We start from the raw sequence: 15,290 nt of genomic DNA, 5'->3' as shown, positions 1-15,290 counted from the left end.
ATTTAGGACCTATTTGGTAGTAAAGATATACATCAGTGGATAAGATAAACTATGATATCATGCTCTTATCCATTGTTTGATAAAATTAATAGGATATGATAAGCTTATTCCAATAACTCATTTCATTTTGTCCACAACAGGATAAACTATTCAAAGGGAGACTCAGGTTAGAAATGGACAAGATAAGATAGCAAATATTACATCCTTCTCATTCCAAATATAGCCATATGCTCTACTTTACAAACTTTGTTAAGCACATGAGCGTCAACCCTTGCCACCGACCAGCTGCCATTGGCTACCTTTACCTACCACCATCATCCATCATTTAGCCACCACCATCGCCATCAACCATCATCGTTGTCATTGACTACCATCACCACTGATCAACCCCACAATTGCCATCAGTCACTACCAGTGCCGCCACCACCACAGTTGTCGTCAATGTTGCCTTTGTCACCTCCACCACCACCAACCACTCATCACCACCATATATCAGCCACCACAATTGCCACCGGTCGCCACCACACCACCACCACTTTCACTAACCAACCTCTCCTGCCGCTATTGCACAAACCACCATCACCACCTCAGGGCACCGCCACCCCTAACCACCTGACACCAACCATCACTGCCACCCCTTGTCGCCGCTGCCAGCAGTAAGCCACCACAATCATCACCAGTCATTGTTGGTGTCGTCACCACCACTCGTTGCCATTAATCCCCACAACTATCTTCACCACTTCAACCGGCCACCCACTACACCAACTGTAACACCCGGCCACTTGCAAGCATCAACGACTATCTCCACACACTAACACGAGACTTTTCAGCGTGCTTTGTCCTCACTCGCACACTTTCCGGAAAAACTTTCCAGGAGGTCACCCATCCCTGAATTGCTCCAAGTCAAGCACGCTTAACTGTGGAGTTCTTCCGATCCGGGCTACCGAAAAGTAGATGCATCTTGTTTTCGGTAGCCCGGAATGGAAGAACTCCATAGTTAAGCGTGCTTGACTTGGGGCAATTCTGGAATGGGTGACCTCCTGGGAAGTTTTCCCGGGAAGTGTGCGAGTGAGGAAAAAACACATTGAAAAGTCTCGTGTTAGTATGTGGGGATAATAATTGATTCTTGAAGCGGTCGGGCGTTACAAGTGCTATCAGAGCAGGGCCTCTCATCCAGTACGGTGTGGTTTGAGGACGAACCAGGCGGAAGCTAGTGAGCATGTAACATCTCGGGCGCTGACGAGGGCAGGGAGTGATCGTCGGTGCGAAAGGGCATGGACAAGGAGTGGCTCCTGGAAGGCTTCCAGCGACGGGGTACATGAATGAATCGAATCAACACCCGAAAGAGAGGGATTCCAGAGACTGTGCTGGTATGGGACAGTACAGTTGCGAATGACTTATAAGAATTAATTGGTACTACCTATACTAACATGATGCATGTTGTTTTCGGTAGCCCGGATCGAAAAAACTCCATAGTTAAGTGTGCTTGACTTGGGGCAATTCTTGGATGGGTGACATCCTGGAAAGTTTTCCCGGGAAGTGTGCGAGTGAGGAAAAAGCACACTGAAAAGTCTCGTGTTAGTATGTGGGGATAGTCATTGATTCTTGAAGCGGCCGGGCGTTACAAGTGGTATCAGAGCAGGGCCTCTCATCCAGTACGGTGTGGTTCGAGGACGAACTAGGCGGAAGCTAGTGGGCATGTAACATCCCAGGCGCTGACGAAGGTGGGGAGTGAGCGCCGGTGCGAAAGGGCATGGACAAGGAGCGACTCCTGGCAGGCTTCCAGCGACGGGGGTACATGAATGAGTCGAATCAACACCCGAAAGAGAGGGATTCTAGAGACTGTGCTGGTATGAGACAGTACAGTTGGGAATGACTTATAAGAATTAATTGGTACTACCTATACTAACATGATGCATCTTGTTTTCGGTAGCCCAGAATGGAAGAACTCCATAGTAATTAAGCGTGCTTGACTTGGGGCAATTCTGGGATGGGTGACCTTCTGGGAAGTTATCCCGGGAAGTGTGCGAGTGAGGAAAAAGCACACTGAAAAGTCTCGTGTTAGTATGTGGGGATAGTCATTGATTCTTGAAGCGGCCGGGCGTTACACCAACCCTCATCACCACCACTTAAACAAACCACTCATCGCACTGCCCACTACCAACACCATCAATTGACAATGGCCATCGGCCACCAATATTGATAATCAATTTGAAATTTAATTTTTAAAATTTTATTTGGTGATGATATATTTTTTTAATTTTAAAATTTTGTAAGTTTATGTATTTTAATATTTATTATGTATTTTATTTGGTGATGATATATTTGGGAAGGATATACTTACTACCACAAAAGTTTATCACCCTTATAACCAACATAATCATCATTGATTTTCGTCAATCTAATGGTTATTATTTATTAAAAATTATTGGGTTGCACTTATTAATTAATTAATAATTCTCAATAAACCCAGTAAATTATAAATGTTAGATTGACAAAAATCAACGGTGATTAGATTGGTTGTAAAAGTGATAAATATTTTTGGTGGTAACTATATTCTGCCCCGTTTAATATATTTAATTTAAGGAAATATATTTGTGTCATGCAATGCACAAACAGTGGGTGGGGACCCACTATGGCGAAGAGAAAGAAAAAAAATGAATTTCACTCACTTTTTTATGTGTTGCATGAAATAATTTGTCTCATGTAATATGAGAAATATATTGCCCTTTAATTTAAAATTATGATTTTTAATTTTTTTTAATATTTGAAAATAAGAATTAATGTGTAAATAAATAAAAAAGTAGTTTAAAATTTAATTTTAAAAATTTATATGAAATTCTATTAAAAAATGTATTTCTATCTATCTATCATTTTATGACACTGTATGATTAGTCTCCAACAACAGATATGATAACATTGTCTTATTAGACCATTTATATAGTCAATATCAAATACAAAATATAATATATGCTTAGTAGTCCTATATCATTTTCTAAGCCCTCTTATTAAAATAATTCATATTTTATTATGTCCACCAAACAGATAGATAATTGGTTTCAACATCGCCAAATCGACGAGATATTATTTTTGGGGCAATTGCTTGGACTCCATTCGAACCCGTTGATGGCCTGAGTAAGACCATGTCAATCCAATATTTAGATACAAATTTAAACATTATATATAATTATGTTATCACTAATTTTTTAAGAAATTATAAGTTTGAAAATATTATTTGATCCATGCCAAATTAAACCATCCTGAAGCTATCCGGTTCAAAAACTCATTGGATCCGATTTTCATGACTTGAACCGAATCCAATTAACTCCTATACCAAACTTGGTCATCAGCCATCAGGTAAGTCCGAACTAGCACCCCTAATTTTTGGGATGTCAAGAGTTTAAACATGTAAATAAATATTTCTTTAAAAAAAATAATTGTGTTTGATGCGCATATTAAGAAACAATACAAACAAAATAGTACAGAACAATATTGAGTCACGGGAGCATATTTAATATTGTTATATACTCAATAGCCATTAGCCAATGTACAAAACAAAATAATGTTGTTATATCTAAAATATTATAATAATCTTTGTGCTGCATTATTTTGGGTGCAATAAAACTGATATAATAAATGTGTATGAGCTTCTTCTTTTTTTTTTCTCTCTCTCTGTTGTGAATAAGATTTTATAACTTAATTTGATGAGTAACAAAAATTTATAAATTTGTGTAGTTGCTTATTCCTTCAATTACTTTCTGTTCGGTACTTATAGTATTTAAATAAAATGATCTGTTTACAAATTTTTTTACAAATTATATTAAATATGACCGGTCATACATTCTTAATTGAAGTATGACTGGTCATACTTAATTTAGTTTGTAAATATAACCTTGTCCTTTAAACAATCAAATAAAAATAAAGTATAATTTTTTTTTGTCTTTTTTTATTTTTAGTAAATCAAGTGTAGGCTTAACATACTGAGGATGGAATATGGCTTTTTCACCCTCTTGTCCCTCATTAATTATTTAATAACTATTTTGTTCCTTATTATAAATTATCTACCAATTTATTCCTCTTTAATCGATTAAATTGAATATTTAATCGATTAAATGATCAAATGAAGATTTAATTGATTAAATCTTCAACTTAATCGATTAAATCTTCCTCTTTATCAGAAAAATAACCTTATGCATGATAGATTTAATCAATTAAATAGAGAAATTTAATCGACTAAATTTTCAAGTCAATAATTTTTGCCTATTTTGATCATTTAATCAATTAAGTTTTTGAATTAATCAATTAAAGAAAGACAGATTGATAAATAATTCTAAATAAGAAACAAAATAATTAATAAATAATTAATTAAGAGCAAAAGGTGTAAAAACCGATGAAATACTCTGTTCTGTTTTCACGCCCAAGACTTTTCTGCACCTCCAATAATGGTTGGCTAAAAATGATTCCCCAATGATACGTCAGCATCATTTAAAAGGAATATATGTATGAAAAAGGGTGAAGTTCATTATCGGTCACTCTGCGACTCTAGGCCACGGGTAACATGCATATCAATAATGCTTCTTGTAGATTAAATGTATCTTACATCCCCTATCTCTAAGTCAGGCAGTAGATTCAAAGTAAGGATATACAGAAATTTTGTTAAAAAATGACTATAATTATATAACGAAATTTATACATTAAGATCATATGTTTTATTTATATGCGTACTGCGTAGGCTCTCCTATCAGTGCCAAATGTCAAATAAACAACCAACAAAATTCAATGCCAACGTGAAGTAAATAAAAGTGCTACCTTTACCAAACATATTTTTGGGATTCTCAGATTACAAGAAAGCCATCGCCAGCGAAATCGGGTGTTGAAATTTCTTAGATTTTTCTATACTGAAACCATGTAATTTCTCTCTTCATATCCTTCTACAACGGCTACATGTCTACATTGTCGGTGGGCTAAGTATTATATATTTTGTTCGTGTTCACTAATGCTGATGAATTAAACATAATTATTTTTTTTCCTTTTTTGGTCATAAACTAAACGGGAATCTAATTATATATAAACTTGGTCTTCTTCCAAAAGTTCAAAATTATGTACGAAACCTGTCAAATTTGCCCTTTGTTACATATTCATTCTACGATCATATATCCATTGAATATCTATTTTTTGTACAACCCAGAAAAATATTCGTATTGCAGAATCTCATAATGTGATAAATATATTGTGAATATTTTGGCTTGAGGATTTTTGAGATTTTTTTTAGGGGTATTAAGCTCCACTACGATGTTATCACTGTACTAAATTACTCAAGTAATTATTTTTAAGAAAAAAAAAATGAAAAATGAATATGGCATTTATTTTTTTGATACGCGTCATTTTAAATTTCACTATTACTTTTAATTTAACTACTATTCATACTTTTTTTAATTGTTAGTATATTCTATCTGTAAATTAAGAATATGTTCTGAATTTTAAAATTTTAGTACAAATATTTTGTCTTCTTTTTGTGGTTAAAAAGTAATTTGTCTTTGATTGCATTGGTAAAGTGAATTAATTGAGATATGAGCAGCCACAACCGAACACCATGTGACATTAATAAATTTTATTTTTTTAAGAATATAATTCATTTTCTAGGCAAATTGATGGAATTACTGATTTAGGACGTATTTACATTTAGAACCCTTAGTAGACAAATAAATGCGCATAAGTTAATTTTCGTGTAAATTTATATACAGAGAAGAAAGAAAATAATCATCCAGCTAGTTTATAGATCATGCGAAAGTATGGATCAAGAAGCTTTAAAAAGGAATATAAAAATAATCGGATTGAAATATTTCTTCTAGGAGAATCTAAATTTTTTTACGCATTGTGGACGTAGATCTATACAGGAAAACCCCAGGCCATCAGCACTTACATAAATAAATGAGAATTATTATGTTATGTCATTTTCAATTTCAGAGAAACAAATTTCTAATTGGTCTCTCATATTGTCCTTTTGAACCAAAAGGAACAATTTTAAAGATTTTATGTAAATCGAGGAACTCACTGGATGTATATTGATTGATTCACCCATCTTTTTTCTGTGGTAAATTTGATCTCATAACCTTTCCCTTTTATTGCGTTGTTTCCTTTTACATTTTAGCTTTTACCTGTTTCGGTCAACGATCATTTATGACGAACATGCACCTGTCATATCAATAGAATACATAAGTAAATTTCCATGTACTTGTACCGTATTGTCATCCTAGCTTGCCGGGTTTGCTTTTCTAATTTTGGACCCTGCCAAAAATAAGGTAGAAGAATTCTAATTTCATGTTATAGATATATTAAGTGTTAGATCTATCAATTTAAAAAAAAAAAACTAAAAATAAAAAAAATGAGTGGCACACATTTTTATGGTATGTGTAGGAAGAATTTATTTTCTCATGCAACATGAGAAAAACAAACACTTTAATTTAATTTGATGAATTCTACTACAGCTAACAACCCTTTTAAAGTATTTGGTTATGCACATGCTTGCTTACGCTAGCCCAGCTTAATAATTCTGAGTTCTAACAACAGACGAAGTCAATTATTATGCTTTAGCTGTTTTTGAAGTCCTTTTATCTTCTTATTTATATTCTAATTCTTTTTTAAGCATTCATTCAGTCAATGTCTCTTTTGAAAAACAAGTAGAGAGATATATTAACACAAGAGATGCATGACATGATGCCAATTGGATGTTTTTATACCATAAGAATTAAATGTAATTGACTAATTAACCAAATCCTATGAAAATAATTTTTGTTATATAAATCAATTGCAACACACAAAAATTAGGTGGGATCTACTTTTTTATTTTCTCTCTCTTCATTGTTAGTGGGTCTCATTTATTTTTTATGTGTTACATGAGACAACTTGTATCATGCAACATAAGAAAAATAAAACCTATAAATCAATTAGTTGTTGTATAAAGCATTTCGTTCTAAAAAAAAAACACATAAAAACAAAAGGATGTCAGAATACAACTAGTGAAGTCTATAATATTATAGACCTCATACACATAGGAAACTAAAAGAACAAAAAAAAAAAAGGAAAAACAATCGTGCGCAGAGTTGGATGAGGTCCTGAGATTAATCTTTGGATGAAGATAACTTGAGTCTGCAGATTGTAACAACCTGTGCCACTACACCTAAACGTGAGAATTTTGGACCAAAGGTGGTTGATGGAGTGGTCCTCCAAATGACTTTAACATAATTAGCCGCTCCAAAAGGAAAAGTCTTTTTCTTTTTTATTTTTCACTCTAGTTTAATCCCATGATCATTCCTACATTATAAGCATCGAAAGGGACTAACTTTTCCTTCATCTTATTATTCCCTTCCGAACTCACTGTCTGCCACTGCCCAATCCTTCTCTCTTTTTTACCTTTCCACCCCGCTATGGCTACCGATATCCAATTTACGTTTTAACTTTTCTAATCAAAATGAATTATGATTTATTTTCCCTTAAATTCAACAACCATCAGGAATTTGATGTTCTATTTACACCTCAATTCAGAGGTGTTATATTACACGGCATTGACTGCCATAAACAATGACAGAGAGAGAGAGAGATGCACGGTGGCTATGAGATAACTATTAGTAGGTTCATATGGGGACACGGTTAATGCACACATTACAGGGTAATTTTGACCGATGGGGCATTTAATTACACGGAATTCACTCCCAGTTTAGCCTTAGGAACAGTAAATAGATACACATGAACATGATGCACCAAAACCAAAAAGTTACCACATTTCCCTTCAAATTAGTGTGCATCAAATCTGATGATGGTCCCATTTTATTTTATTTTTCATTTCCAGAGAAAAAGAGATTATTATGGAATCTTGACCCTTTAACAAATAAAACTAGATTTGTTCAGAACATCATGAGAGAGATATACCTGATTTAATTTCCTCCACTTGTACGGCTATTTTTAATTGGCAACTGCTTAGTTGTCCAATTATATTATATTATCCAACAAAACCAAACACAATTTTTTTTTTTTTTTGGGTAAACTAACCAAACACTATTTTATAAGGGTAAAATAGTGTGCACGTTTCATTCATTTATTGATGTCATAATTTTATGTTACATACCGACATTGATCAGTTGCTAAAAACTATGCATAGAGCAAATATAACTAATTATATTTTAACTCCTCCGAATGTCATCGGAAAAGAACGTATTAAGAGACAAATCAAATGTATTCCTGATTTAAGTTACTATAATATATAACATAACGTTATATAGACAACTGCACATATAATTATGTCCAATTTAACAAGAAAATAAGTCAAATAAAATTACAACAATTTTTCATTAGCATTTGGCATTGGAATGTTCTCATTTTTGGAATAATTTCGTTCTGTGTTACTGAAATAATTTAATCAAGTGGCATTGAAATATCTCTATTATGTTGTATCTTTTATGTTTTTGGAATAATTTCTTCCTGTGTTACTGAGATAAGTCTTACGAGCTATGCAATTAATATTGGCCAAATAAAACTGTTTTTGTTCTTCTAAAGTGTTCGATTCAGAGATTTTCCATGTGCCAAACAGAGAAACATGAAGAAAGACTAGAGATTAAAGACTTAACAGATAGAAGATCAGGGTCGAAGAAAACTCCAATCATCATTTCTTGCACGAAATGAAATTAATCTGGAGGAAATAACTTATATATAAATTTTGATCAGGGTTACTGTTTCTAGCTTTCTCTCCCTCTAGATTTACTTACAAAAGCTGCAATGTGCGCTTCATGCGGGAGTTGACAACCTCACATGTTAACCTCATTATTGAGAAATCACATGGCTGGGAAAATTCTTAAAGAATAGGACAGAAAAAGGAAAAGAAAAAAGTACTGACATGAGAACCAAAGTGGAGATGAACTCGTTCTCATTCTGTCTCCTCCTCCCCCCCACGTATTGCGCACCTCACTCCATATACATACTTATTTAGGTCTATTAATTCACTTGTATAATTATGGATATACCATTTTCAAAGGGTATTCGAGAAATAAAATTAATAAATCAATGACAATTAATTATAACATTGATTTTAGGGCGAGTTGTACCGTAACAGCACAAACATGTGGACCTGTAGCAACATAAGGGAATTAAATGTGCACATTGAATTATTCTTTGTCATAAACGGCCAAAAGCTTATGTTCGAAACGTACATAAAGAAGTAATGAAAAGTCAAATACGTTAACCCTTAAACGAAAATGATTTGATCCAAAGCTTGCAACAGCTGCCATCAAGGACTCGAACGAAAATCATGACCGCTCATGGATCCATGATGCAAAATATACACTATTTACTTTCCCTTCCCTCAAAATTCAAAAAACAATAGAAAATAAATTATAAGAAAAGAGAAAGAGAGAGAATTGAAGATGATTAAAGCATTTTGGACTTAACTTTTTCATCAAGACAAAAAGAATAGGACGTTACCGTAACTTGTGTTCAATACGATACAGGAGACGGCTCAATTTGGTGAAAATTTTAGAGTTAAATGGTGCTATTTTGAAATGGCATGGTGTTTATATTTTAATCAGTAGTTGGAATTAAAATTGGAAGGGAGAAAGGTTCTGGCGAGGAGGGAAACAAATAGGAAAGGAAGTATACAAAAAATTAAATAGTGCTTAAAAAAGTCACGAGGCCAGCTGGGGGAAACTTTATTCAGGAAAGCATTAGAAGGCAATTGAATATTTTGAATCGGTCCCTCTTGACAGCTCCTCTTTAACGACTCACTCTCACTATAAGTACTTCATGCTGCTTTTCTCAGTCATCACTAACTCCACACACCTCTCCCTCTCTCTCTCTTCTCTCAATCTTTCACTTTTAATAATATCAGTGAGGATTTGATCAGAAGCATTGGCCGGAGGTGGCCAGCTTTTACCTTGTACCCATGACTGCTAGGGGCAGCAACCCCACGATGGGTCGTCATTGGCCACAAATGGCCATGGCATTGGCCGTTGTTTTGATTTCTACTACAGTGGTTTCCGTCGCTGCTGATGGTTACCCTTACTTTTCTCCACCACCACCTTATGAGTACAAGTCACCACCTCCACCTTCACCATCACCTCCACCTCCTTATGAGTACAAATCACCACCTCCTCCACCCCCATATGAGCACAAGGCTCCAACTTATGAGTACAAGTCACCACCACCACCTTCACCTTCACCCCCACCTCCTTATGAGTACAAGTCACCACCCCCACCTTCACCATCACCCCCACCTCCTTATGAGTACAAGTCTCCACCTCCTCCACCATATGAGCACAAGTCTCCTCCTTACATGTACAAGTCACCACCACCTCCTTCTCCATCACCACCACCTCCTTACATGTACAAGTCACCTCCACCTCCACCTTACATGTACAAGTCACCACCTCCACCACCATATGTACATGAGGCTCCTCCTTACATGTACAAGTCACCACCACCTCCTTCTCCATCACCACCTCCTCCTTACATGTACAAGTCACCTCCACCTCCACCTTACATGTACAAGTCACCACCTCCACCACCATATGTACATGAGGCTCCACCTTACATGTACAAGTCACCACCACCTCCTTCTCCATCACCACCTCCTCCTTACATGTACAAGTCACCACCTCCACCACCATATGTGCATGAGGCTCCACCATACTATTACAAATCTCCTCCACCACCCTCTCCCTCACCTCCACCTCCTTACTATTACAAATCCCCGCCACCACCTTCACCTTCTCCACCACCACCATACTACTACAAATCACCACCGCCACCAGAAAAGTCTCCATCTCCAACACCTTACTATTATAAATCTCCACCACCACCTTCACCTTCTCCACCACCACCATACTACTACAAATCACCACCTCCACCAGAAAAGTCTCCAACTCCAACTCCTTACTATTACAAATCTCCACCACCACCTTCACCTTCTCCACCACCACCATACTACTACAAATCACCACCACCACCAGAAAAGTCTCCAACTCCAACTCCTTACTACTATAAATCTCCTCCACCACCTTCACCTTCTCCACCACCACCATACTACTACAAATCTCCTCCTCCTCCATCTCCTTTACCACATCCACCATACTACTACAATTCTCCACCACCACCAGTAAAATCTCCACCTCCACCAACACCTTACTACTATCAGTCCCCACCACCACCCAAGCCATACTATTACAATTCTCCTCCTCCCCCTCATCCCCATCACCACCCATTGATTGTGAAGGTAGTGGGTAGCGTCTACAGCTACAAGTGCTATGACTGGGATTATCCTGAAAAGTCACATGACAAGAAGCACCTTAAAGGTATTACATTCATTTCTTCATCTTTTATTTAATTCATTATTGGCTCAAATTTCTCAGTACAGTCACCGTTAAACTGTCATTTTTGGTGCTTCGGAGATACGACCTGTCTTTTTTTTAATGAGGCTCCTATGTTTCCATTATATATCGTATTTGTTTCTTAGAAGTTAGCACGCAAGCACATATTCTTCATTCTCTCGTTTCCACAGTAAATTCCTTCCATGATTTAAGGTTTGAAAGAATATTATAACGAATTCTCTTACGCTAACTTGAATTAAAATAAAGCAAATGAATATATTTATCATTTATGCATACATTAATAATTGAAGTGTCAAAATTACCCTTTTTAAAGATAATGTAGGGGTGAATATTTTGTAATGGAGTTACTATCCATTTCAAGTTACAGGGTAGACCCACCATTACATTATTGCTAATAATTATTATCTACATTATAAAATATAAAAATTTGTTTAGAACCGGCGGCAGCCTGTAATAAATAAAGATAACAATCAAATATGACGAATAATTTAAATCATTAACCTTTTAATAATGCTGCCTAATATAATTTGTTGCATGACAGGAACAGTTTAACAATAATGCTGCCCAGTATATATATTATATAGTCTGTGTCTTTGACTTTCTCTCTTTGTCGTAACGTGTAGGATTTATTCATTGTAATTGAAATTTTTATTATTTTAATGGAGCAGGTGCTGTTGTGGAGGTGAAATGCAAAGCAGGGAGGAAAATAATCATGGCTTACGGTGAAACAAAGAGCAATGGTAAGTACAGCATCACAGTTAAGGACTTTGACTATGTCAAATATGGACCCATGGTGTGCAAGGCCAGGCTTCATGCTCCACCCAAGGACTCACCCTTCAACATGCCTACTAAGCTCAACGAGGGAACCAACTTGAAGGTGAAATCCAAGGATAAGTACGAAGTGGTGCTCAAGGCCAAGCCATTTGCTTATGCTTCAAAGAAGCATTTTGAAGAATGTGAAAAGCATAAGCCTTCACCAACTCCTTATTACTACAAGTCACCTCCTCCACCATCACCTGTTTATGTTTACAAATCACCACCTCCACCATCACCTGCTTACATGTACAAGTCTCCACCCCCACCATCACCAACATATGTATACAAGTCTCCACCTCCACCATCACCTGCTTACGTATATAAATCTCCACCCCCACCATCACCTACTTACGTGTACAAGTCTCCTCCCCCACCATCACCAACATATGTATACAAATCTCCACCTCCACCATCACCTGCTTACGTGTACAAGTCTCCACCCCCACCTTCACCAACATATGTATACAAATCTCCACCCCCACCATCACCTGCATACGTGTACAAGTCTCCACCCCCACCATCACCAACTTATGTGTATAAGTCTCCACCTCCACCATCACCAACTTATGAACCTCCCTATTACTACAAGAGTCCTCCACCACCATCACATTCTACTTTACCTCCTTACTACTATAAGAGTCCTCCCCCACCATCACCAACATATGTATACAAATCTCCACCTCCACCATCACCTGCATACGTGTACAAGTCTCCACCTCCACCATCACCAACTTATGTGTATAAGTCTCCACCACCACCATCACCAACATATGTGTACAAGTCTCCACCACCACCATCACCAGTATATGAACCTCCCTATTACTACAAGAGTCCTCCACCACCATCACATTCTACTTTACCTCCTTACTACTATAAGAGTCCTCCCCCACCATCACCAACATATGTATACAAATCTCCACCTCCACCATCACCTGCTTATGTGTATAAGTCTCCACCTCCACCATCACCAAAATATGTATACAAATCTCCACCTCCACCATCACCAAAATATGTATATAAATCTCCACCTCCACCATCACCAACTTATATGTACAAGTCTCCACCACCACCATCACCGGTATACAAACCTCCCTACTACTACAAGAGTCCTCCACCACCATCACCCTCTCCCCCTCCTCCATATTACTATAAATCTCCACCCCCACCATCACCAATATATGAACCTCCCTACTACTACAAGAGTCCCCCACCACCATCACCTTCTCCTCCACCTCCTTACTATTACAAGAGTCCTCCCCCACCATCGCCATCTCCCCCTCCTCCATACTACTATAAATCTCCACCCCCACCATCACCAGTATATGAACCTCCCTACTATTACAAGAGTCCTCCCCCACCATCGCCATCTCCCCCTCCTCCATATTACTATAAATCTCCACCCCCACCATCACCGGTACCTAAACCTTACTATTACAAGAGCCCTCCCCCACCTTCTATTACAAGAGCCCTCCCCCACCTTCACCCTCTCCCCCTCCTCCTTACTACTACAAGTCTCCCCCACCCCCCCAAGAATTACCCAACCCTCCATACTACTATAAATCACCACCTCCACCATCACCACCTCCTCCTCCTTCATACTATTACAAGAGTCCTCCCCCACCATCACCTTCTCCTCCTCCTCCATACTACTACAAGAGTCCTCCTCCACCACCTCAAAAGCTACCATACCTACATCCTCCTTATGCCTACAAGTCACCTCCACCACCTTCACCATCACCTCCACCTCCTTATTACTACAAATCTCCCCCACCTCCATCTCCATCTCCACCACCTCCTTATTACTATCAAAGTCCTCCTCCACCATCTTCCCCTCCTCCTTCTCCCTATTACTACAAATCCCCTCCACCACCAACATCATCTCCTCCACCTCCCTACCACTACGTGAGCCCTCCTCCACCTTCACCGTCTCCTCCACCACCATACCACTACACATCACCCCCTCCTCCCATCTCAGCTCCCGCTCCCACATACATTTACAAATCCCCTCCACCACCAACATCGTCTCCTCCACCTCCCTACCACTACGTGAGCCCTCCTCCACCTTCACCATCTCCTCCACCACCATACCACTACACATCACCCCCTCCTCCCACCTCAACTCCCGCTCCGACATACATTTACAAATCACCTCCCCCACCAGAAAAATCACCTCCACCACCGGCTTACATATATGCTTCCCCACCCCCACCAATCTACAAGTAAGCGCGGAATGCGGAAGCATCATTTGTGATAAATCATGTGAGTGAATAATCTTTACGTTCATAAATATATTATCATTGCAAGTATGAATCTTAGTAATGAAAATTGTTATTTCTTTCAGGTTGTAGTTTACATCGAGGAATAAAGTCAAGCTTCATTTGGAGCAAAGTGAAACATCTAGCTTCCTGTACAAGTTCTTTGAATAAATGTCTGAATGCATCATCTCCGAGCTACGATATTTGTGATTCAGACGAGATTGATTCTATTTTATTGATGGCAATCTTGCACGTCCTGATCTTATTGTGTTCAAGTGAGGGACAAAACAAAACAAGGAAGCGAGATTTGAAATGTAAATGCCAAGTGAAAGTGAAAGTGAAAAGTACATTCCGCTTTTAATGATCGCTTTAATTTATTTGTGCATAGATTAATATATGGCCGTGTATGATTGCTTTTCTATTTATTAATTGTGGCATTTTTGTATTGTACCCTGTTGTTGTGTTTGCAATACCAGTATTAGTAATAAAGAAGCACATTCAAATTTCTGTCCACCAATTGGTTCATGTTTCTTCTCAACTAACAATCATTTTTTTTTTTTGGGTAATTACCTCAAATAACAATCATTTATATATGATATCGCAATTCCAATGTAACATAAAAGGCTTACAAATTACAATACAATCAAAATTTTATTTTGTTGCTTCCGCTTCTGTTTTCTCTTAAAAGGGAATGACAAAGTTATCATCGATACTTTATGGCCTACCGCTTGATGCCTACTTTTTGTTATATTCTATATTGTCCTAATCCTTAATCAATTCCCACCAAATTTAAATTAATTTCTTGGCATATATACATATGTTTTTATTAGTTTTGGAGTATGGT

General features: G+C 37.4%; 1 protein-coding gene across 1 annotated transcript; it reads left to right on the top strand.

The window, feature by feature from the left end:
* Window positions 1–9,899: 9,899 nt before the first annotated feature.
* LOC133304216 (extensin-2-like) lies at window positions 9,900–14,896 on the top strand. The gene is made up of 7 exons (XM_061504223.1): window positions 9,900–11,339; window positions 12,044–12,579; window positions 12,733–12,855; window positions 12,973–13,095; window positions 13,249–13,571; window positions 13,643–14,450; window positions 14,533–14,896. Exons 1-6 carry the CDS (start codon window positions 9,932–9,934, stop codon window positions 14,412–14,414), a joined length of 3,285 nt encoding a protein of 1,094 aa, XP_061360207.1. The 5' UTR covers window positions 9,900–9,931; the 3' UTR covers window positions 14,415–14,450; window positions 14,533–14,896.
* The last annotated feature ends 394 nt before the right edge of the window (window positions 14,897–15,290 follow it).

The sequence above is a fragment of the Gastrolobium bilobum genome, unplaced genomic scaffold (genome assembly GCF_033153095.1).
Source record: "Gastrolobium bilobum isolate Gb01-03AN ecotype WA unplaced genomic scaffold, APGP_CSIRO_Gbil_v1 utg11897, whole genome shotgun sequence".
NCBI lineage: Eukaryota > Viridiplantae > Streptophyta > Magnoliopsida > Fabales > Fabaceae > Gastrolobium > Gastrolobium bilobum.
The sequence above is the reverse complement of the archived record's forward strand: the minus strand, read 5'-3'. Positions and strand labels throughout refer to the sequence as shown.

Excerpts from the sequence above, each read along its gene's own strand:
- LOC133304216 (XM_061504223.1), top strand. The coding sequence starts at position 9,932 with ATGACTGCTAGGGGCAGCAACCCCACGATGGGTCGTCATTGGCCACAA. Across the intron at positions 11,340-12,043 it reads TGACAAGAAGCACCTTAAAG|GTGCTGTTGTGGAGGTGAAA; the intron begins GTATTACATTCA and ends TTAATGGAGCAG. Across the intron at positions 12,856-12,972 it reads CCCCACCATCACCAACATAT|TCTCCACCACCACCATCACC; the intron begins GTATACAAATCT and ends TATGTGTACAAG.